General features: G+C 32.5%; 2 protein-coding genes and 1 long non-coding RNA gene across 5 annotated transcripts in view; all 3 read right to left on the reverse strand.

Moving 5' to 3' along the window:
- Positions 1–7: 7 nt before the first annotated feature.
- LOC137928721 (uncharacterized) lies at positions 8–13802 on the reverse strand. 2 transcript variants are annotated; one of them, XR_011108660.1, is made up of 3 exons: positions 13661–13802; positions 10465–10557; positions 8–87 (listed from the first exon to the last, which is right to left on the reverse strand). It is a non-coding gene; the product is annotated as an uncharacterized lncRNA (long non-coding RNA). The 2 variants fall into 2 exon arrangements; XR_011108661.1 differs by lacking the exon at positions 13661–13802 and adding an exon at positions 12469–12555.
- Positions 13803–18231: 4429 nt separating this feature from the next.
- On the reverse strand, positions 18232–19873 carry Mp20 (Muscle protein 20). Its single transcript, XM_068771523.1, has 4 exons — positions 19766–19873; positions 19435–19646; positions 19103–19223; positions 18232–18753 (listed from the first exon to the last, which is right to left on the reverse strand). Exons 1-4 carry the CDS (start codon positions 19793–19795, stop codon positions 18562–18564), a joined length of 555 nt encoding a protein of 184 aa, XP_068627624.1. The 5' UTR covers positions 19796–19873; the 3' UTR covers positions 18232–18561.
- A 5215-nt stretch (positions 19874–25088) lies between these two features.
- Positions 25089–26010, reverse strand: part of LOC137928747 (paired mesoderm homeobox protein 2A-like) — a 40938-nt gene continuing 40016 nt past the window's right edge. Inside the window, exon 4 of one of the 2 annotated variants that reach the window (XM_068771701.1) lies at positions 25089–25646. In XM_068771701.1, the coding sequence (XP_068627802.1) occupies positions 25441–25646 (206 nt within the window). In that variant the 3' untranslated portion in view covers positions 25089–25440. The remainder of the gene's footprint in view (positions 25647–26010) is intronic. The other variant, XR_011108662.1, reaches the window with a different exon arrangement.

The raw sequence follows: 26010 nt of genomic DNA on the forward strand, positions 1-26010 counted from the left end.
CCTCGCCGTCCTCGCCGCCCTCGCCGCCTACAACACCAGCTCGCCCGAACCCCCGAATCCTCGCCTCGTCGGATCTTTGTCTGGATTCTGGAATCAAGTTTACGTCATATCAGGTATCATTCTACCGAATTGCTGTTTATTAAGCTGTCTGTAAGATTAAAGTGATTCACAATATACACTAACTATTTTAATTAATACCTTTACTTTAATACTGCTTACTTTTGATTTACTTTTTGTTTTTAGGCACAGGCCTTGGAGCGCGCATCTATTTGCTGACATGATGATGATTAGTTTTCAATAAATTTTTCATCCGTGACATGGATCAAAACTGCTATTATTTATTCATTAATGTTTATCTGATTCTTATCTAGTCATTTCTGCTGTTGTTTGAGTACAATTAATATTTAATTTATTGTCTTGAATCAACATGAAAAAGTTGAATAATTTATATATTGGTTTGATATCATATTATTATTAGCTCACTGTCTAATGATTTCAAAGTTGTTATTAATGTTAATTTTATAACGGCTTATTGGTGGTACTCTTAATTTAATCAAATGAAAGTATCCAATTTAAAGACATTATCGTGTTTATATTCAAAAAATATTTGGATTAAAAGATACCATAAATATTTATTTATGAAAAGTTAGCAAAAATAGTGATGAAATTTTTTATTACTTGTTTTTAACCTAGACCAGAGTTCCCCAAACTAATTTGTGTCGTAAACCCCTTGCCATGTTTTGTCGTGTTGGGTAGACCCCCTACTTACCTGATATTGATTTCCTGTAAATTTCTAACTGTAGTGAAGTTTAGTGTTAAAAACTTAAAGTAAAAACACATGTTTATTTATACATTTATTAATTGAATTTAAATTAAAACTACCCAAAATAAAATTTTGTATCTGTTATGTAAAATATACGTCACATTAAATAAACATAAAATAAACTTTAAATGAAATAACATAAGCAATAAGTCAATATTTTTAGTGAGAAGGATGAACCTGATGCTTTAATAATAAATTATCAACATTTGGCATCAATTTTGTAAGGTTTAATCTTAAATCCTCAGCTAATGATGTCCAGTCTGTTTCTTTTTTTCGTTAGGAGATTAGTAACAGCGGTGAACCCCCTTTCCACTAGGTATGACGATGGAAAGGAAATTAAAAATGTAAAAAAGTGTATATCCACTATCGAAGGGAGTCCACATTTTCATTTCATGGACCCCATTTTTTACCCCAAATTTTTTTCGCTCACGTAGACCCCTTGCAGGTTGTCATAGACCCCTAGGGGCCGATATAGACCACTTTGGGAATCACTGACCTAGACCCCATGTGGATGCATGGCCAATGGGTTGTCATTGCTATTGATACCTTATTTAAATTCTGAAATTACGAAACTACGAAAGCCGAAAAAGTTTCAACAAACTTCATTTGTTATTAAAAAGTTATCTATAACTGTAACGTATAATTTTTACGTCTTATCGAATAAATCAATAAAATAAAAATTTAATTACCAAACATAGCCATTTACTAGCAACAGATAAATGTTTTATTTTAAGCTTCTCCTGTCTGTACAATATATGTTTATGTCTTTTATTAATTTGTACATATCGTCCTACTACGTGGTACGTACATAATTTTACTGTGAAGGTTTCCATATCAAACAGTGTTATAATTAATAGTCTAAATTTATAAACAATTGTGAAATATAGTCTACAGTTCCGTTTAGTTTGTAAATTTGTGTTTACGTTGAAAGTTAAATCGAAAGTATTTGATTGTATAAAAATGTGTATAGTTATTTATTAAAGGCAAGGAATAGGACATAATAGATCGAAGCATACAATGCAATTACAAATTGTATTGTCTGTTATCAATATTCATCTGTTGATAAAATAGGACACAGGACAACATGGGCAGACGAGCTGTTAGGGTCGCTGGATTCTGGCTGCTTCCAATCAAATCTTTGGAAAATGTATGGTGGAAACTTATTTTCAGTAATAGATATCCTACGACTAAAATGATGGATGATAATGATGAATAAGTTAGAATTTCCACATAAAAACATTATTACAAATTGCAGTTTTTAAAAAAAAAACTTTATAAGTTTTTGTAACTATTAACCAAGAATGTGCCACTCTCATCATACACGAAAACTTACGATGACGTAATCCGTAGTTTTGTTTTTGAAAAAATATGCAAAAAATAAAAAATAAGCATCGAAAATTAACAAGCGATTTGCGTGTTGACTAGTGATCACCCTTATTTACGATGATTCACATGTATATACTAGTGGAATTTCAATTATTGGAATGAACCATAATAACTAAGGTTTTCAGGAAATATTTTAATAGATATCGTTGCGTTTGTCATTATTGTTTTCTTTTTGTTATGTTCTGGTGTTACCGTGTTTTGGTTTATTAGTGCAACTAAGCTACCAGAATCAGCTATTATACGTCTCAAGATGTTAAGTCGAAAAGTAAAATTTGGTAGGTAATTAACTATTGCTAAAAGGATAAAACAAAGCGAATACGATGTGCGTTTATCGCCAGATTTTGTTGTTGTTTGTACTAATTGTTATAGTTGTACTCGAAATAAAAACCCCACGCCACTCGGTCGTTTTAGATAAGTTATATAATGCTAATGAGACATTCCAGACATGCTATGTAGGAAAACTTTATTGGTTGTGTTAGCGTCATAGTTGAACAGCTCATAATTAATACTGTGTTATATTTTTGAGATAGGAAGTTCTTTAGTCATTTCTGGAATAAGTGTATAAAGGTTATTATGAAAATAAAGTAATAAAATCCTTAGTTTTTTTTTCGATTCAACCGTAGGACGTATATGGACTTAGGCTTCTCTAATAAATTTACAGTTAAACCGGTTGTAAGCGGCCTGCATCTAGTGTCTTCCGACAACCTTAAAAAGTATATCTATCCACCTTGTAGGAGGACGTCCCACGCTGCGCTTGCGGTCCGTGGTCTCCACTCCAGAAAGTATAAGGTTACAGGGACCATCTATTCTGCGCGCTATGTGGTCCATTGGCACTTCATCTTGATAACTTGCTGAGCTATATCGATTATTTTCTTTCATTTACGGATCTCATTCCTGATTCGAATTCTCAGATATTTTTATAGAGTAATTAGGACTTTAAAAATTTTATAATTAATTGACATGTGACAATGAAACATTAAAAATAAATTGAACGTACAAAATGACATCGTTGAACTATTGACCATATTCGATTTTAAGAATTAGTTCAGTCACCTGCTGTTATACAAACAATAAATTGACTTGCTGCATACATACAAATTCGATCGATTTATCTCGTGCCTAAATCCGAAAATATTCATTACTAATGTATGATGGACTGATGTCAAAGTAATTAGTCATAGTCCGATTTTAAATAAGCTTGAGTCAGTATTTTGGCAAGGTTCGGTAATCATAATAGCGAGTCGGCAATGACCAATGGTCTGTAAGAGACGGACAGGTTGTTGTGGTAATAGTACATAACATACAGATGGTCGCTGGTGATTCGCCGCCGACTGGTGACGCGCAGGGCGTGCACTCATCGATACAAAAATAAACAACAAAATATACGCTCTCTTACGTACACAATTAGTCCAGGAGCATGTCACATTATAGCCGCGGCGTTTGCCAACTCCACCGCACCTGCCTATCTATTAATATTTTTATATAAAAATAAACCAGTGCGTGCATTCTGCAGAGCATGTTTGTTTTCTCTAATGGAAAAATCCCTGGTTTCGTTTTATATATATAATAAATCTTTATTATACAAAATTAAATATATTTTTTATATGAAAGAAATTTTTTCTCTCAAATACTAGGCATGTTCAAAACACGTTTAAATATTTATATGCATGGAATTATTGGCTTCTTTGTTCTCCATATATTACTGCCTGGTTCAAAATGTTGATTCTGTTGAGAACAATCTGCTCAAAAACCCAATAAACATAATTTTATCATGTTACAAATCTTTAATTGATCAGGTGGATCAGCATGATACTAATTCCATGCATGTTTGTCTCCTATATGATCTTTAATCCAACAATATGCATTATCGATTTATATTCCTTTAACACTAGCTTGGAAGCTTTTTTTCGCGGATAAATGTTAACATGCGTCAGGAATTTTTGCACAAAAATATTGTAGTTTGATACACAAGAGGGCATACAAATCTCGTGGTTATTCCTAATTATATTTAACAATTATTTATTTCGCCCCCAATATATATTTACAAGTGAATGTATTAAACCTTATGTTGCAGTGGGCCAAAATAACCAATAACTATAACTGCGAACAATTAATTAGAAGCACCATCCTACGACGTTTACAAGTTGTTATAATTCATCATTGCATTTTATTGTGCAAATTATTTATGTGCAAGACATGATATAGGACGATAGAGTTATATGAGATTAATCAATTTTAGCAATTATAAAATTAATTTAATTTTAGTGATCGACTTACTAATGTTTAACTGAATTACCATGTTTAATTCGCCTACATTTTAGATCGCTTGCAATAATTTAAATTTCAACATGATTAAAGTAAACACCTACTCAGAATAACACATTCATCAGCATCATCATTTCAGGTATCGGATGTCCACTGCTAGACAAAACCTCCCCCATTAATCAGTTTTTACATTTCATCAATAGGATAAGTTGGAGGCGCAGTTTGGAAATGGCCTGGAACATTAAGTTAATATATTTTTTTTAATTTCACTAATAATAAACTCCAACAAGTAATGCATTTAATTATTCAAAGTATCTGTCAAAGCTGTTAACAAAAGTATATGATACAGATATAGTTTATAGCTAAAAAATATATTCATGCCTACAATAACTTAAAGAACTTCACAATTGCAAATTAACAAAGGAATTTTGTACCAAGTCACTCGGTCATGTGCGACCAGTTTCCTTATTTGTACACAAATACGCTACGTAACTTTAACGAGTAAAATATTAATCGAGAGACGCCTTTTTAGATGTTATAATGTAAGCGAACATATGTTCATAGATGTGATGTGACAACAGACAGACTATATATCGCCATTATATATAATGGCGACCAATAACTAGTAAAAAAAAAGTAATATTAATACGGATAAATCATAAATTTTTACTCTTTTAGAATAAGTATTTACAAACACAAATATTGAATCGAATATATGACTGTTATACAGATATTATAGCCGACTTCAATCATCTTATTAAAAATAAGCAATATCAGAGCGTTGATAGTTTTGCATTGAACTTTATTACAGGCGATAAAAATTTGATTACCGTGAAAGTGTCTCAGAAAAATGTCTAGTGAGAATTCAGAGCTGGCACCTATTCAAACTTGTCCACCGCCCTTCTCTATCGTTCATGTTAGTTTAACCAAAGTGCAAAGTAGCTTCTAATTGGTACTAGTAGACCACCATAAATATTAATTTAAATGATCTTTAGCTTTACTACCCCCCTTTGTACTATAAAATTCCGTACGTATGCAGTTACTTTTTTGTTGAATTTTGTTATATGTATTACTAATTAAAAATTATTTGAACACTAAGCTATCTCTTAAAGCTAAAGAAAATCATAACGTTACATTTCATCGATTCTTTGAGCAATTTCTGCAGAGGAACGAAATGAATCTATATTGAATTAAAACATAATTGTTGTCTTTAATTGAAAAAAAAAAAAACTATTGAATTTATAATTACAAGTCAAAATTTGAATATTTGAAACCGACAATTTTTAACAGCATGTAACTTAATATACTAAAATGATTGTATTAATTTTATTTGTAATATTAGTCGAATGCGAATGTCAAGCCTTGCCTCAAAAAAATCCTATTTTGTAACATTTTCAGATTTTTCAATAAGGTTTAGAAAAAAACATATAAGTAATAGACGTCTACAAGTGTATACATATTGTGAAGCCTTCTATCTTACAAATACAAAAATATTATTTTTTTATCTTGTCAATATTTTTCCCATTTTCAACTTATCGGTAAACCGATCATTAACACCAGTTACGTTATTATCTTAAACTAAAAATTTTGTCTTCTATTGATTTTGTAGAAAGCATAATGTTCCAACTAACATGGTAACTAGTTGTCGTCAATAATATATACTCTATTTGGGTTGACGATAACAAAATTCAGTATATTAACAGTGTGCCATTTACCTATATCTGCTATTTTGGTAAATAATTAATTAAAATGAATAAGAAGTACCGTCATTTTTTGTTGATCATTTATAATATTACTGTACCAAAATTAAGAGTAACGGATCATAAATCGAAAAACAAGCGTGTATCCACGATGGTATGTATTTATAGAGTACATTATTAAAAAACCAGACACGAAATTTACTTCGTAGCGGTGGAATGTTTTGAATAAGGGATATAAAACGCTCAGGTGTTTAGAAACGAATCCGCAGGTGCGTTCGATCTCCATGGAAGAGTACGTGGGCTAGTGCTAAAATAACATGAACAGCCTCGGCGCGTCGCAACTGGCGAGTTGCTCATTGCGAAGAGCAAAGCGGTCGTGAATTACTCACGCTGCCGTGGGTGACTGCCCACGCTATATCAAAATTTCACTCACTTATTTTAGTGATACCAAAACGATAACGAAAAACTAGAAATACTCTATTTTGTTACCTGTGTTTTGCGCACTCCCAACGGATCTTTAACGGTGTATATTCAGACCTTTTATTTGTAGAAGTATGATTCGCCATTGATTACATTTTTATTAGACATTTAATTAACAAAAAAAATCAAATCGAATGCAACTCCTGCAATTCTAAATTTTAATTTATTCTAAGACTAATGTTGAAACACGAGACTAATATATTTGTTATACGGGTTTGTTAGTGACAGGTGTAAAAGGGAGGAAAGTATAACTCTTTTCTCTACAAAAAGCTTCAATGCTTTTACATCTATTTAGAATAACATAAAATCTCATTCTGAATTTTTATATATTTATTGTAATGCAATAAGGGATGGTAAACAATAAATACTTTTAATATTATATAATCCTTATAATTATTATAACGTTATTTATTATTTCTGAAACTATTGATTTTTGGAAAGCGTACATCACATCATACACTAATAGAGAGCAAACAAGCTTTCTTTTTCACCCATTTAAAACTTTTAGAACTAAAACCAAACAGCCTGTATAGCCTCGTACTATAAACTAGACTATAAAGTAGATGAATAATACTGCTATCATCTGCAACATTCAGTTTTATAGTCCTGATAACTGGACGGACGTTACTTTAACACAGCATGCAGCGTTGTATGAAACATAGTTCTAAAATTACATGTCTACTGTATTCGTGTTTGTACGCACGTTGCTAAGCGCGCCTGAAGCTCTAGGTAAAAATATAGAAACTAGATCTATTTATAAATACTCCGTAAATATAACAACGGATGACCAGGTGTAACAACTGGCATAAATGGTACGGTGGATCAGTACTTCAAACTTAATATTTCGATTTTGTATTCAACTCCATTAACTTCTCATATTTGATAGTGAAATTTTTACCTTTATTACTTTCTACAATGCATATTAACGATGTCATGAAAATGAACGTTGTTGTGCCTTGTACTGCCGTTACCATAACAGAGTGACAACTTGTCAACACGGTTAATCAATTATGTTGGTCACCAACCGTGTAGTAAATGTGTAAATCTTAAAGAATCACGCTTCGAGAAATAAATGTTTCTGTCTTGAAAATTCCTTAACATTCCTTTCATAAAATCAAAAAGATTTTTGAAGCGAGCTCAAACACAATGTAACTCACTTCATATTTTCAGTTTTTTTTACATTATGTTCACTTCTTAAATAAATTGTTAATGCATATATAAAAACTTTGCTCGGTTAAGTAGTTTTTGCTGGAAGAAGCTATCTAGGCAGTTATACTAGATACCTAAGTACATGATCTTTGTAAATATGGATCCAATCTACTTGTTTCTACATGCAATTTTCACTGGCATCCATGAATATTAAAAACATGAAAATAAATAATAGTTAAACACAATATGAAACATCTACGCTTTTATAAATTTATTGAAAATTCTGTTCAAACGTTTGCTTAAAGAGTTATATGGGTTTTTTGATACGTTTATCTAAAAGGGGTATTAAACCTTAGAGATAAACATATCGAATTTAAATAAAAAGAACTATTATCTTGTTACTTTATTAAGTTCATATATGTCTTGAGAAATTCCAGATAACTATAATAAATATCAACATACAAAATTTTCAAAATAGAAATCAAACCGTGCTAACCATCTTTTGACCGTGTACAATTTAAAAGGACGATATAATCATGGTATGTTTCCGGTGACAGGCGACGTTGTTTCCGTAACAGATTTAGGGCTCCATAACTATTTTCATACACCAAAGAGTGGAGTGAATCGTTGAAGTCGATTTCTGAGAACTTCAAAATTTATACGATGATCGGTTTTGTGAAATGTAGGTAATTAATGTATACTTTGAAGATAATGAAGAATCAATAAGATGAACAAGTTATATATTGACCTCTTGTTGTTGTATGTTGAAGTTTTGTTATACCTACACTAGCATTCTTCAAAACTTAGATATCAATGTTACATGGAGGAAGACTTAGGCCACGCTTGCAAGCGGACAAGTACAAATAACTTTTGTAGTCGTACCACGTGTATTAATAATCAAGGTGAATTTAAATATGTTTGCCTCACTCTACATGAACCTATATAGAGTGAGGCAAACATATTCATGGACACAGGGTGAATAATGATTGTCAAATCTTTAAGGCGGTGAATGTATACCTCATTAGCTATTAAATAATGTAAGATCTATCCTCCTATCCAATAAATGATGATTTTATGAATAATAAATAACGTAATTATAATATCCCAAGACTTAAAAATTTTAAAATTTGATTAATACTTATAAATTATTGTTTAGTATCTATATATATCTTCAAACTTTATACTGCCAGAAGGTATTGTGTCGCATCCCAATAAAAAAGGAACCATTTTACATTACTTAAAGTGATCATTTTAAACATAGTGATTGAAAATAAGTAGTAAAAGCTTTGTATGGATTTCGTAATATTTGTCTATTTAGCTATACATTCACCCATTGTTGTATATTTAGTGAAAAATTTCACATACACATTATTTTCAGTAAAAACTTAGTTTTTCAAATTAATATACAACTATGAATTTATACGAAAATTATCGTCAATTATTTGAATTAAATTGATTTAAGTGTCCATTTCCTGCACACATACAAATGAAAATTTTTATATAAAATTTAGCTGATCATAAAAAAAAAATTGTCTATAAAATAAAAAAAATTAGAGGTGGACTACCCTTAACATTTAGGGGGATGAAAAATAGATGTTGTCCGATTCTCCACCCTAGCCGATATGCACGCTAAGATTCACGAAAATCGGTCGAGCCGTTTCGGAGTAGTTCAATCAAGCACACCGTGACACGAGAATTTTATATATTAAGTTTCAATCAAATTTCGGCAAAATCGCTTTAGAGATTTTGTTGTAAAACGCGATCTGAATGGTTTAGTATTGTACTCTGTCTTTAACATAACTCCATAAAATATAATTAGTTATAAATGGCCTACTCAGGGTGGCCAGCTACAGATGAATATCATAAAATTATGCGATTGAGCAATTTTGTTTGCAATGAATGAATTTTTCCAATTTCATAGCCAACTGTTCGTTTGATACATGTTAATGATACTCGTATATGTGGGAAAACAAATTTCCTGTTAAACAATTCTATAGTTAAATACTATGCCTTAATTTCGGAAAAAATACATTTTGGTTTTAAGCCAAAATAATGAATCTGGAGTTTTATTGTGACTTTCGTTGCAATTTATGCAGCGCTGATGTAATTTACAGATGTATTATAACACACAATGTATCGTAATAAAAACACATATATAACGAAGACATTTTGTTGTAAGTAGAATATGAAACGTATGCCTTGCAACATTTTAAATTTCAGATTAATGTAGAGATCGTGAATACATATAAAAATAACTAAGATCGGATTGTGGTGGGTGTCATTTCTATTTTAGATAATGCATGTGTTTTGATGTCTTTAAACAACATTGCTAATGAGCGATAACCATTTCTATTCCATACATTAAAATCTCTGCAATCCTACTTTTACATAACAGGAATAGATGAAGATCTTTGTCACCGTATTCATCAATAAAGCAAATATTTTACATATATTTTTTTCTAAAATATTATTAGCAGTTATACGATTAGCTATAATTTTACAAATGCTTTACTTTCATGTGTTTATTTATTCTCAGACCGGTTGCAGAAAGAAGAATACAAGAATTGATTATATTTTGTCTGTCGTTCTTCGGCGTAAGTTTTTGAGAAAATTATGTAACTAATAATTTGATAATATACGGTGGGTGATAATTATATTTACCTAACTTTTTAAGCAGAGTTCGTTGACAGTGAAAACCTGGCTGCCTTTCTAGATGGTATCGTTGAAGACTAGGATGTTCAGCACGTGCGTCATCTGAAATTCGACATTTGTCATTGAAATACAAACTTGAAACAATGTTTGGACGGCAGTTCGTGCCAAGAAGAGCATCAAACAAACTGCTGCAAAAAATATAAGATGCCTAGAAACTTCCACGAAAATATTTTTTCTTTTAAAACGGTCAAAGAAAGGACATATATCTACATAAGTTGTTAATTTCGTTAGAAATCTTTAATACTCAGTAAAAAAAAGTAATTCATCTATGGATTATGTATATATTTTAGAACAAGATTAAAGGTACAATTCCATGTTTTAGTAAAATGCTACCAAAGAAATTGTGAATAATATAGAAATAACTACGCCAATTAACAAAATAGACTGTTTTCTTTTTTAAAAAAAGAAGATGTACAAAAGATTGTTCGGGCCACTTGCAGAACCGTTGACAGTAAACATTGAATGTAAATCTGTTACGGCTTTATTTGTAAAATATGTTCTCCTTCTGTTACAGGACAGGTTTTTATTAGTGGATCATAGAAAAGCATGCCTACATCTTCGGTGGAAAACACAATAACTCAAAGATGATCTCGGTTAAAATTTTTCATAGTTTAAATGCCTTTATTTTAAATGTAGATACCGGAAAACAGGCCGGGCTATTTCTGAATAAGACATTGCAACAGCGAAACACATCTACACGAATAGGTCAACTGGGCTACGGTTTATAAACTGTGTAGATTATCTTTACTACTCTAACAAATTTTGAAAATTTATTAATATGTGTAGAAGTATTTGATTTTATGTGTTTATTGAAACAATACTTATATTTGTAGTATTGAAAATACAAAAAAGAAATTGCAAAATTCTCTCAAATAAACTTTTATAACAAAATTACTGCAGACAGCGGGATACTTTATACCTTATAAAGATAATCCCCAATCTATCCCCTTACCACAACACATGTAATGTTAACATTATTTTCGTCACAAAACCAATAGCTGTGTTTACTTTTTAGTGATTTATTCATTTATTTTTTGGTTTAAAAACACAGCTTCCTGACTGCTATGCATTATGCGGTGGATATGTAATCGTTAAAAATATTCTAAATCTATCAATACCACAAGGTGGACAGACGTCCAGGTTAAGCTGTCCGATAGACTTTGGATGAAAGCCACTTCCATTCAGCCTTGTTAGAGATCTATGGGAGAGGTCTTTAAGCCTCGGACATTATTTGCTATAATGATGATTGTGATCAGGCTAAATGATAAATACCTTCTTAGCTGCAATTAAGTTTTAGACTTTCAATACAAAGATAACATCGCTTTATATTCTTTTAATAACATACAACGTCTATTTTCGCTTGTAATATATAAAGTTTTTGAATTTATTAACTCATTCGTTAAAATAGCTAATAATTATGACGATGCTCTTCTGCGCTATTTAGCAGTCGCTGTTGTTATTTGGCATTTATTGTTTTAATATTAGATGATTAAATTTAAAATATTAAAGGTTTTTCAGTTTTTCTTTTATTTATCAGATAATGATGGTTTTAATCGAGTCGTCGATTTATTTTCAGGTTAAGTACATTATTCTCGCTATCAAATAAAGATATCCGCATAAAGGTTGATTTTCAAGGATCTCATGGCATCAAATACAATGTAAATGTCTAATGTATAGTAGTAAATAAATGAGCTGAAATGGAGAAAGTATCGTTTGTGTAGAATTTTGTAATTTGTAATTATTTACATTGAGATATCCCGATAAACCTTAAATTGACCTTCTCTGCAACTATTTGGCATCTCAAAAATATATGACAGCTAGGATATACATTGTTCAAATATACCACAGATAATAACCATATAATAATAACTTGTGTTGTTATTTCTGAAAATCGGGTCTCCTAAAAAATAATGGCTCTTTAATGTAATCTAATGATGAATCATTACGTCTTACCTTATTTTTATCCATATCTATTTTGGACGTCTGCAATGTAACCCGATGACTATGTTCATATGCATCCAAATTTGGCTGACATTTATGTGCCGTCGGTCATAAAACAAATTAAAATTATCTCCGATATCAGACATACATAATGATATTAGTTCTTATAAAATGAATACACATCTGGTTGCTCCTTGAAGAAACTAATTTCGAAGATGTATCGAGCTTTTACATTTATCTTAAAAGTGGGTGGGAGAGACAGTGTAAGTGATATGTATTATATATTCTATTACTACTGAACTTATAAATATATGTAAAGGAATTAAGATAGCGTAAGAAAGTTCTAGACTTCCAAATCTAACTCATTAACCTTATTGGTTGGTACTAAAGCTAAAAATAGCATTTATTTTATTGAAATGGAAAATACTTTGGCTTCTGCTCAAAATGTGAACATATTTAAATACTTTACTGAGTCAATCACGAATGATGACCTATTGACGTATTAATCTGCACCAAATTTATCCAACGATACCATGACTGAATTATTTATAAAGAAATATGTTTTTGTAAACTAAGTAGAAATTTTTGTAATTAAATTCAAGATAAATTTAAATTACAACGATTTTTACTAATTATAATAAACATAATTTTAGTTAATGAATTATAATAGCGAATGCAGATCTAAAGTCACCAGAAACATATATTAATTTATTAATTAAGGTCGAAAAGCAGTTGGCCACAAGCAAGTCGCCGCATTCATCGTTCCCCAATCACATCTAAATTTAACAGAAACCGACCAAGAGTTCCTGTTGCCGATATCCAGCGGCAATAGCAATATAATTTATTAATAGGTCTCGGAATAAAATCGCTTACGAAACATTTGTCAGATATGACGGTGTAAAATTAGAACAGTAAACAGAATATATTCGTCAATAAAATTATGCCTCTAAACTTTATGGCTCTATATTACATAAGCGTTTTCTGCTAGAAAATATTTAGATGTATTTTATGAACCAAAATTATATTTTAATTTATATTAAACATATTACTAATAAATATGTATCAAAAATGTATATAAGTAATGAACATATAAAAGTTAATAAAACCCAACTATTTCTCGTAACAACAGGAAATATTAGAAACTGTTTAGAGTTAAAAAAAATTAATTTAATTATCATACCTAGATGTAATCAATGATACTAACCTTTAGTTTAGTTTAGTTTTTAGTGGTTCCATCTTGTGGGGATTGTTGAAATGATAGTATCTTAAATAACTCCATCTAACGGGTTCGCCGCAAAATATTTTATCTTGAATAAAAGCTTGCGCCATCTTGTAATTATTATAGAAGTGTGAAAGGCTCCAACGCTTGTCGGTGACTGAAGTTTACAGGCTTCAAAATGTACCAATCTATTATTAACCTAACGCTGAAATCAAGAAACGGCGAGTGTAACCTACTTTAACGTTTTAAATAACGGCGTTAGACTATTCTAAGACACGTTCGTGTGCAAATTGTAACGACGTTCGGTTGGTCGTTATTTTCGTTAGCCGTTACCTCGGACTTTTTCATTGACTTTTACGGTCGACAGATGGCGGGAAGCTTTTGTAGATACACGTTTTTGAAATCGATACTACAACTGTGAGAAAATTTTATTATTAATACATTAGAAAGAAAATCTCTAATTTAATTTCCAATGTCATATCTTTGTTAATGAGAGTTATTTATATAATAATATTTATAGTGTGGTATCTAGTAAAAATAATAACGATTTATTCATTTATTTAATATTAAAATGCAGTCATAATCATTAGGCGTCCGATTTAAATTATCCCGACTGATTTATCATGGCAGTTGAACCCGTGGCCTAAATACTCACTCTAAAGCGCAAAGCCCATCAGACACTGATCTGAACGATCTGACAGTATCAAATCTATTTTATGTTCACTTCAGAAGCATTTTGATCATTCAGTCTTTTCCATCTTAACTATTAATGATGGCCAATTTAGATCAACTTGGTCAGACTACACTTACCCTATGACACTAGTACCCCTTGTTTTGATCATAAGCCTCATTGGCACGCTCACAGATGCTCAAGGAGCCACTTAGAGGACTACCCTAGGAATTTCCTTACTTGATAGAATCAGGAATAACAAAATCCGTAGATCTACGGAGGCAAACGTGTAGCCCAGCAGATTGGCAAATTTAAGTAGCAGGCCACATTGTGCGCAGAATAGATGATCACTGGAACGTTAAGGTTCTGGAGTGGAGATCAAGGATTGTAATTGCTTTGTAGGACGTCCACCCTTAAGAGTGACAGTTGGAAGATGCTGTGCAGACCTCTTCCTTGACGATGACCCAGATGTTAGACCAGCCCTGTAAGCTAGTAAGACATACAGGAAAGTCTTGGTTTTCTTCGGAATATGGAGTGACCCTGTGTCACGATTCGCGAACAGCTAGCAATAAATGAAGGAGAAGACGAACCCAGAGTGATTAGCGTGGACTTGATGGCGGTTGGGTGCGATAGGGTGGAGAAGTAGGACTAGTTGGGTTGCGTAGAGGCGACTCCAAAACATGAAATGGTCTTATATGAGAACCGAGGCAAAGACCTAAAACATTTCAAAATGCGAAAACCAGGCTTTAACTAATCCACACTCGCGGGTCTCCCAGGGAAGAGACCCAGTGTTCGTGGCCAAAGTGATTGCAAGAACACCTTAAACAAGAGGCAAAAGCCCTCCCATCATTAAAGTCATTGTCTATGAAATCTAAACGTGTGTATCTCCCCAATGGTATTGAGAGTGTTTCCGAAACAAAAGCTCGCCGCAAAAACATCTCAAAGTCCCCGAAAAACCTTTTGGACATTGACCGGCAAAGGCGGCGACGGCCATAGTTGACCCTCCGAGGTATTAGGAGGCGTCCTGCGCAGAATTTGACACGGAGAACAGCTTCCTTGAGTTTGTAGCAGTCACTCGGGCTACTAAGGAGGCTAATATTTACATTTACAAAGCTATAATGGAAACCTATAAGAGGGGGTTCGAGGGACTGTTGGGATCTAAACTAAAGAAACACAATGCAGTCATTTACAACAACAATACCGGTGAAGTAGTAAGATGAGTAGTAAGAAGATTAGGAGTAGTAGTAGAAAATGATCTTTCGTCGGGCGCCGCGTCGAGGGGCCTCGGTATAGCAGCAGGTAGATGGATTAACGGTGCTTCAAGCAGAAGAAAGACATCATAGGTCATGAACGATCTAAAAGGTGAGTGCGACGAACTCCTTGTCGACGAAGCTCTGATGAACCACTTCGGTGCTCTGGTAATGGCACCAAAAAAACCCGGGCGAAAGAGATTACTAAAGTAAACGACGTGCACCTGTTGCCCTTATTGACCGCTACAACTTCTTTCTGCTGAGGTACGACCGAGTATATATTTTTTTTCAGACGAAGGACGAGCTGTTGTGTACCCACAGGATTCCGATAAACGTGGCGTATGCCCTAAAGGAGGTGTAGCAGGGCATATATTCGTCCATGGAGGTGGTTATTTCCCTGGGTAGGCGTTCTTAATCTGAGGAGAATATCCCGAAACAGAGAATCACCCTGTACCTAAGTCACACCCAAGCCGATAAACAAGTTCTGATTAGCAAAGGCTACAGGGACGGGTACGGCCCAAGTACGTAAGGGCTAAAGACGCTAGGGGCTAAAGAGCGAGGGGATCATCGTTGTCCATCGAACAAAAGACACCCTCGTTTTGTATAACAGTGACCATTATACAATGGTAACAATATCACGTCTCACGAGCTCCTGCCGGTAATGAATGGACGGTACTTAAAGTGCGATCGCAAGATTCATCCATGTGGCGAATACGGCAACCACCACACAAATACTGGCGTACAACCCGAGGATAACATATGGAGCAGGAATGAGGAAGTGGTCCCACGAAACGTAATTTTGAATACTGAACATTGTTAGGGCCTAGTTAAAATAGATCAAGATACTTAGTAAACACTGTAACATGCAAAAACGTCAAAAAATCGGAAATATTAAATGTAAAAACAAAGGCACGGCTGCTAATATTTGTAGAACATAGATCCTAATAACAAAAAAAGGCTCTTCTAACCTGTCCTATTGGAAAAGTATAGGGATAGCCATATCCAGCCGTGGTCGTTTTACAGCTGAAATGATGATTACTGATTACTACAGTTTATAATTTTTGAGTTGTCTATACTGTATTTTTTATTATATAATCATTAGATAAACGTGTTTATCTGTGTATATTAAAATAATAGGTTTATAATGCAGTCTAGTGTAGCAGTCTCAACAATTTAATGAACTTACTCAAGCCTTCAAACTTAAAAAGTACTAGTTGCGCATTTTTAGCTAATGTCAGAAATAAGCTATGCGTCGGTTACCTTGTGTAAGGCAACTGTGGAGGCCTCTTACCAATACTCAATATCAGGAGTTATATAGAAGAGATTTCTACCTAACTGCTATTTCTGGAACTATAAGGCTCAGAGATGTGAAATTTTGTAAGAAAATTTCGATCGCTGGTTAACTATAAACGGATTATTTGAAATTCCATTTATAATGGCGTTGAATGAGCTTTCTTAAAAAAAATAATTTCAATCTCACTCTTATGGATATAAAACTGATGACTTATTTTTTGGTGTATTAAAAATTACTTTGAATGTTTTAAAAAAATTGCTACAGCAGCTTGCTACAGCAACTTGCACCTAACTAACAGAATTTAATATTTTACACCACGCAGAGTGGACGGGTACAGCTAATACATTTATAAAATTAACAAATACCATTTAGTTCTATCATTTGCGTTCGTTTTAATAATTATCATTAATATTTTTCTGCGTGCAACCGCGTGGCTTGGTCGATCAAACACGTCTAACTTTCCGACTTGCTGTTCGGGCGAACCTTGAACCTCGACTTGGTCGGTTGCTATTGTCTGGCTAATATTTCTACCATTACGAAAAGAGGAAACGTTGGAAGAAGAAGTGGCAGGCGAAACTCCATTTTCCTACCATAATACATTCTTAACCGTCTTCGCCATAGAAGATGGCTTGATCTTGATTCGCTGCGAATTGCTTTGTAAGCTGTCTTATTGTCCCTGCGTCGTTCGAATAGTCTATAGCTAGTTTTGTACTCAGGACTATGCGACTTTTGAATGTCTGAATATAAAATACATACATTTTTTGAATATCTGTACATATAACTTTAAAAAATCAAAACTAGTAACGTCTATGTGTTGAATTTTTACAAAAGAAACTAAAAGTACTATCTATTCATTTGTAAAATAAATTATACATAAGTATCTATCAAAAAATTCTTTGAAGGTGTCTTCGCGATAGGACATTATTTCTTAATCGTGAAAAAATCATTGTTAAACAATTATTTTGAAGAAGCCATTGACAAATTGCCGCCATATGCACTACTTATATACAGTGACAAATGGTCATTTTTTTTTCTGCCGACGTCACTCATTTTAGTGGACTTGTAATTATTTATAAGATACAATAGAACTATTCAATTTTTATGAAGGCGAAAATGATTACTTTTTATTATAAAAATATTTTAAAATATAATTAAATATTGTAATACCAACATATTTGTGCTAAGGATGAAAAGGTAAAGACTATTATGTAATTTATAATAAGCTTTAAAAAAATGGGAAAGTTTTTCGATAATAAATATTTGTGATCCTTTAGTTACTGTAATAATAAAAAAATGGATTTGTGTTCGAAGGTTAAAAAATTTCATTAAATTAAAGACGTAGTACATAAAAAATATAGTTTATTTTTTTATAAATGAAAGGAGGTAAAAAAGTACAAGTTCAATTTTATTATAATATCAATAATAAAATGACTTATAATCATAAGGGTATAAATAAAAAAAATATTACTTATCACTTATACACAATATTAGACGCTACATGGAACAGCATATACCTTTGGTACATTAGATATTATTTTTATTAGTACTTCAGCTCACGCATGACTAGAAGATATTCACGAGGATAGCAGTCTTACAATAGCGTCCATAACACTCAGTTTTGTACAAAAATCTTATAAATAATATCACGTTAAGCGATGTTATTGCTTACAGCTCACTTGCCGAGCAAGATCTTGCGGCCAGCGCCGAGGTTCTGGCCTGCTTGGGTAGCACCCTTGTTGGAGCCGGCTTGCAATCCAATCACGGTCTGTCCGGCCTTCAGGACCTCCTCCGAGAAATCGCGCTTGCATTCTTCAGCAGGCTTGGGGCCAAGGTAAGGTCCATTCCATTCAGGGTGCCTGTAGGTCTAAAATAAAAACAATTTATTTTTTCACAAATCTGTACATGATAATGAGTCTGCCTCCCCGTAAGTCCGTCTCCATGGTTATTTAAGGCGAATGAAATAATGTTTGCACAAAAGTCGTAAAACATTGTTAAGATTGGCACGGTTTCAACATTTCCAATCTTCGCGTAGGTGATTTTCAAAGCAAACATACACCTCATTTCAGTAATGATAATCGTGATTTCTGTGAAAGCTTATATTGTAAGAGAGGGTGACTTATAAGTATTAATTTGTTTTAATATATAAGTTACATTATTATTCAGAAATATTTATACCGTATGTTTTTTTTAAATATTTCATAACAATGGCTTACCTCACGGCCAAGAGCGAACAGTGTGCTGACCACTTGGGCGATATCCTTTTTCTCATACAAGTCCACAGTCTGGAATACATCGATGTCCGGAACACCGTACGCTTTTATAGCCGCTTGGAAGCTGCAACATGAATTGATACAATGTAATCTGTACTTTTATATGTATTTTTTCAATCATTTATTTAGTTAAGAGGTAAATACACAGTTAAAACTGAAATTTTTATGTTTTGGTTAAGTTAAAAAAGTAATCACAAATTAGATATGTGTACATTTTAAATACATATTCAAAATTTTCTTGTAACAAAACCACGATGTTACAAATATATACTCACTTAGTGATGTTCTCCATCATCTTAAACTGACCACCAGAGGTGTTGATCTTGGCCACAGAGCCAGGTTTCAGCTTGTTGATGAGTTGGCAGAGAACAGTTCCATCCTTAAGAACATCCTCAAACAATTCACCAGGAGGGAATTTAGCACCTAAGACGGTTTCGATCCACTCCTGGGCTTCCTTCTCTTGTTCAGGGTTGCGCTTTGCAGCGAGCTGAAATTCATTTTAGATTTGAGTAACTGTTGAAATATGTTTCTGCAACTGATGTAAAATGTTGCTACACGTTCACGTCGTTAGCGATACTGAAAGGAGATATTTTTAAATGTTCTTACCTTGGCACGGACTTGACGTTCCAGAGACATGTTGCGTGATGAATATTTTGTGTCTTGTCAGGGATGGTTTCGCCACGGATTGCACGGCTAGACTGAACTCCTGAAAGCCGGAGCCACGTATTTATAGAGCGCGCTCAGGCTGCGCCCTTCTGGAAAACTCTAACGCAGACGTTGCGCCACCCGATGACTGGACTATTACAAAATAAGTTCCTGACTCAACAACCTTATTTGAAGGTATTATAGCGATCGGTTGAAGAAATTGCTAATGCGGGAATGTTCATTCCACCAGGAATACATCTATGCATATATAGAATAGCACATTATCAATGCATATTCAGTATGTTCAATTTAAATTACTTGATGACCTTACAAGTATACGGCATTTCCATTGAAAAATAACCACGGCATCAAAGTATGCCATTAAACAATAAGTATATTGTTCCCATCTTACACATTTTGAATGAAAACCATGTAAAAGTAAATAATTTCTAGTAATCTGCCAAGACAATAGGAATTGCTTTTAATCTTATAAATTTAATCCTAGCCCATTAATATTTTGTCGTATAAAATATATTTTATTACAATCCAGCATCTGTGACAATAGTAACATACTATTAAAAATGTTAGATAATCTAAAGCACAAAAACCAGAATTCAGCTGTTTTATTATTTCCTCTTATTGTGGTTTTTAATTGATAAGAAAAGTATAAGGAGGATAATAATTTTCTTTTTATTTATTACTTGATTATGTACTATCTAACTTTATATATTCAATAACTATTTTTCGTAATTTTTTAAGTTTAAACTAAAATTTAGGCTTTATCAAATTCCGTGTTTAATACATACAACAAACAACTATAAGAAATAGATGAAATAAAAAGAGCACATTTTTGCGCGTTATCTAAAAATAGTATCTTTCTACACCGTATCAAAAATAGTGTAATGACGCTTTTAAGTTCGTTTATTTATCATCGGATGTTATATCATAAACCGCTTTTAATTCTGTGCTTTGAAATGATTTATATTTTAGGTACCATTATGTTAGTAGTTTAGCCCAAACAAAACGAAATACAAGTATGTTTATTATAATTACAGATTTTAAGTGTATAAAGAAATAAAAACTATAATATATTTACTGCTGTATCATATTATTTAGGTTATACATTCGTAATTAAGTTAAGTATAATACAATGATTTCTAATATTCCATATTTTGAATGGTTTTAAACAGAAAACTTGTCAGTCTTTTAGAAAGTTAATGCTGTTTCATCATAACAAATATCTACAAATAATTTATTTTATCAATTATGAGTTACATTAAATATAATAATTATAACAGATTATAAACATATTTACTATACAGAAATTATACCTTTTTTCAGTCCATAATGTGCCAGTTTGACCATAGTGTCGTTTTAATTAAAAATATTTAGCATTGAATGTATAAAATTAGTTTCATTTAATTTTATTCACCGTTAAATCGTTCTGTCTATATATATATATATATATATATATTAGAACAAAATAATATTTAGAATATATTTCTTGATATGATATAGAATATATTTAATGATTGTTATTTTCATGGGTTATTATTATCCATATGTCATTCGTCATCATTATAAGTTCACTGCTGGACATAAGCCTTCCCATATTCAATTTCACGACGACCTTAACAAAGCCATCTGTTCACGTTGTGAGCGAACATCCCACGCTGGCCTTGCCGGTCCGTGGTGTCCACTCCAAAACAAGGCAGGCAGCAGCTATCTGTTCTAAGCGTTATATGGCTTATCCACTGTCACTCCGCTATTCCGCTGGGCTGGGTCGGATACTAAAATAACCTAATATTATCATAACTAGAAAAGAACAATTTTATAAAGTGGTAACCATTTTGTTAAAGAAGCCTTTTTAAAATTTGATGATTATTTCTTTTAGAAATATTTTGTAGAAGGCTTCTATTATGTTAAGAATTTGTTTTAATGATTTTAGATGACCTTACTCTCTAAAAGGAACATAAATAATATGTCTATTATTTATTACTTTTTTAACAATCGTACCACAATAATATGTTTAAAACTAAAACTGTATGTATAACAATGATTAGATCTTTGACAACGCATCGTACAAACGTCCATGCGCCAGTACGACCTTCGAACCGCCCACCGGGCGTTCTGAAATCCCGTTGAGTTTTCATTGTCGCCAATATTCACACGTACTGGATGGCTTTGTGCAATATGAAGTTACGGTATAAGTATACGAAGTTGAAAATATTTTCTATGTCATTTACGCTCCATTTTAACATCATGAATTAAAATTGCGTTAAATTAAAATGAATTACTTAAATTTTTAGCTATTGTATTTTATTTAATTTTAATTAATAGTGGTAAGAGCTTTAAAGGGGTAAACTAATTGCTTGCTCATTTTTTTATGGAAAACTTACACATTTTACACCTATTTCCAATTACCCCGTATAAGGTGATTATTGTCAAATTTCATCAATTAATATTTTTCATAATTATTAATTTATTTTCTCTGTTGAAATGTAATAAGTCAATAATTAAGTAAACAATACTGAATTTTAATATATAGTAATCCAACGCTTTTTATTACTATATATTATATATATCATTAGGTTGCTTGTTATTTCTGAAACCATTTATTTTTTGTTATAGACCTATACATTCAACACTTTAAAGTTTTTACACCAAGCACTCCGTACAGAAATATTTTGTGGCTATTAAAAACATACTACACGTGCTAAGAACTGACATGCCAATGTCACACATATATAATTATAAATCAAATCTCTACGAGATTTAACGTGCGATATTAATTTCAGAGATGGAGCGACACGGAAATCAAGTTCATAAATTACAATTGTAATACTACTATTCATTTTATATATACCCTACTAAATTTAAGCATCAAACGCAGCGAGTTAAAAATTAATAAGGCAATGCTACCTGTTACAATTGTTGACTTACTTAACCGAGTAGATTTTTGGCGTTAATCTTCCTGACCGAGAGCCGAAGTAAGTCACCTATGTAAAGAATACATAGTTTGATTACATAACATCAGGTGAAACATTTTCAACATCTTTCGTTTAGTATGATATTTTATGTGTCTTCTACCAAAAAATTAGAAAACTAAAAATCCACCATACGTTTAGCTAATTATATTTGTTATTCTTGCTTCACCCTGTGTTAGTCTCAAACCATCAACACATAGGTTCAAACCTATTTTAGTCGATTTATGTTTACAAATTAGCCAGAATTAATGTTAGTAATTCTGAGCTATTTCGCATCCTGTATATATAATTGAAAGATTAGAATTTGGATTATCGCTAATAATGTAATTGAATATTCTTTTTTTATTTACTGGTCTCTGTAACTAATATGAATAGTAAAAACTCTCCAACCGATGACATTAAAATATACCGTCATCATTTCAGCCTAAGATCGTCCACTGGTGGACGTGGATCTCTCCATGGATTTCTAATAGGACTGGTGGGCAGTGCCCAGCGTTTTTCGACGACTCTAATCGGCGCGCTATGTGGCTAGCCCACTCCTACTTTTTCTTACCAATCAACTAGTATTTGTATCGACATTAATACAGGAACGAAAGTAGCCGTACTTTTGTTCGTCTGTGGTTATCCTAATTCCTGATTCGATGTCGTAGAGATATCCTTATACTTTTATAAATAATAGTAATATTTATTAAATCTACATTGAAGAAATTAATAATAGCCGGGAAGAAAGTACGTTTAGGTGAAATTAGAATTTTGACAAATATTAAAAAAAAAGTATTTTTCTTAATAGAATTACAATATAATTCTGAATATAATCAACATAGCACGATCTCTCATGCTTAGAGTGCGTGCTAACGTGTGGAGTGACGTGATTCGCTCTAACGTCTATAACAGTAAACATTAATTACACTGACGTCCGAATTTAGACTGAAGTCCGAAGAAGTAAAAATACCTATAAAATTTTAAACTATCACTGAAATAGTGCATAAACATGTATTTTATCAGCCCCTCTGGATCCGCTAATGTTTTATGAATTTTTAGCCCATAGATGCCTCCTGCTAGTCATTGGCCTCTCCCAAGATAGATTGTGATTGATTGTGTACCACAATCGCCATGCGTGGTAGGAAAGTTGGCGATTGCAGTGTATTATGGTACGCAAACGACGCTACTTCAATCAAACCCGCGACTTATGATCGCAAGTCTCAGTCCTCTACCATTGCTCGATAAAGTTTACTTTACTTGACTTTAAAACCCTTAAATTAGAATTATATTATGCATCTAATACATTAAATGTCGATGGGTGTCTAGAATATCTAAAGGTTTTTAATAATATAACATGATGTAAGTACTGCTTGTGTATTTAAGATTAATAAAGAAAGGGAACAATTGCTAAAAAGCTTTTAAGTAAAACTTTTGTGTTATAATCTTGCTTTAGTTTTTGTTTTTTTTTTTTTATAGAAAATATTTATCCATGTTAAACTTTTACTCTTCTTAAAATCAACCGAATCTTACTTAAGCTTACTTTTTATAACCTATCTTCTATTGTTGTTAATGTTAACTAATGTAAATGTAATTAAACTGTAGCAAATTGTCATTATTTGAAAAATTATACAATAATTTTACTCAGTCGTTAATTTGAAAATTATCTGAATGAACAATAATCTTTAAATTCGTCACTGAAATTGTGTAAGTTGCAAAATAATTATGGGATTATAATTTTCGGTTTGAGGTTGTTTAATTTTTATTAAAAAATCGTAAACCATTTTCGTTATTCTCTTTATTAAAACACCCTTCACGTATTCGTCAATAATATTACATACACCCATGGTAAAATTTTGTGACAAATAATACATATGTACAATGACTTAAATTACATCACATATTTACAACATTATTCCAACTCCAGTTCGCACTTGCCCTATAATTCTGAACAATGTTATAAAACTTTTATTATAAATAAACCTTTGTTCTATTAAAAACTAAATTGTAATCTCAAAAAAAATCGATTTAAATAAAATTTTAATCATTTAAAATGATAATGACTAGATGTGTACAATAGAATGTTAAGGTTTAATATAAACGAAAAACAAATCCTTTCCTTTAAGCAAATTCTAGTAACGTATACAAATTTATTTACAAAGTTTATTAATTATCACACAACGCGTTGTTTTAGTATGTTAAGAAATACTTAATTAACAATTTTATAAGCTTCATCTACAATATATCGAAAAACAACTAAATTTTGGAAATAAACATGTCATTAACAGTTTTTCATTTTATCCTTATATTTCGGAATTATCACTTTATAATAAGTCTTAGCTACAATTATTTACTTATATAATGTCTTCATAGAGTGGTAAATCAGCCATTTTCTTAATGAAATTACATCTAAAACTTCGTTTGCAACGCTTAACATTGCATTTAACTACTTATAATGGACACAATTAGTTCCGCACTTAACTTCTCCGTCCGATAGTCCAATCAGTTTATTTGTTCTACACTCAATTCACTTTTAAAGTTCACTTACCGCGTATGTTGTCACATAAAATACAAGGACGAGTAACTATGTGAGTTTAGTACATTTAAATCGGTGATTGGTGGATCGACCTCATTAGGTGGCTGAGCCGAGGTGAGGCGATGCTACGTCCATTAGAAAAGATGGTTGTTTGTTTTAGCGAGAGTTCCAAGATGGTCGGACAATAGGTAGTTGGGAGGCGCCACTCCGAGTAGGGGAAAGCCGGAGGGTTGACGCAGTAGGCCACATCCGCCGGCCCATTTTCCGCCACCGGCTCCACTTACGGGCGGCATACCTCCTCCGCTGCCCACTCCATTCAATTCCTCACAAAGCTTATTCGCTGTAAATAATAATTACATTATTTTTAATACGAGTTTCATATTTTAAATGAAAGACATTTCGTTTAATAATTTTCTCTGTACCGCTTGCAGAATAAATGCGCTTTGTAAAATGAGCTCAAATAGATTTCCGAGTTAAACTTGACCGAAACCGGTGCATATAAATCTGCCGGAATACGAAATCAGGCTGCAGCCGGACGAGCGTACGGGAAATAATCGTGGTAACGCAATTAGGGCTAATCACCTAATCCTTGCCGCGCGGCTCCGTTGTTTATTCAAGCCTGAGTGACAATCGCGCGCACAATTAGCGCAAATGAGCCGATGTGAAAATCTGGCGGCAGCGGCGGCGGCCACTCTAATGTTATT

The sequence above is a fragment of the Battus philenor genome, unplaced genomic scaffold (genome assembly GCF_028537555.1).
Source record: "Battus philenor isolate CCGP_79_NKW_IND1 unplaced genomic scaffold, ilBatPhil1.0.hap1 SCAF_4, whole genome shotgun sequence".
In the NCBI taxonomy this organism is placed as follows: domain Eukaryota; kingdom Metazoa; phylum Arthropoda; class Insecta; order Lepidoptera; family Papilionidae; genus Battus; species Battus philenor.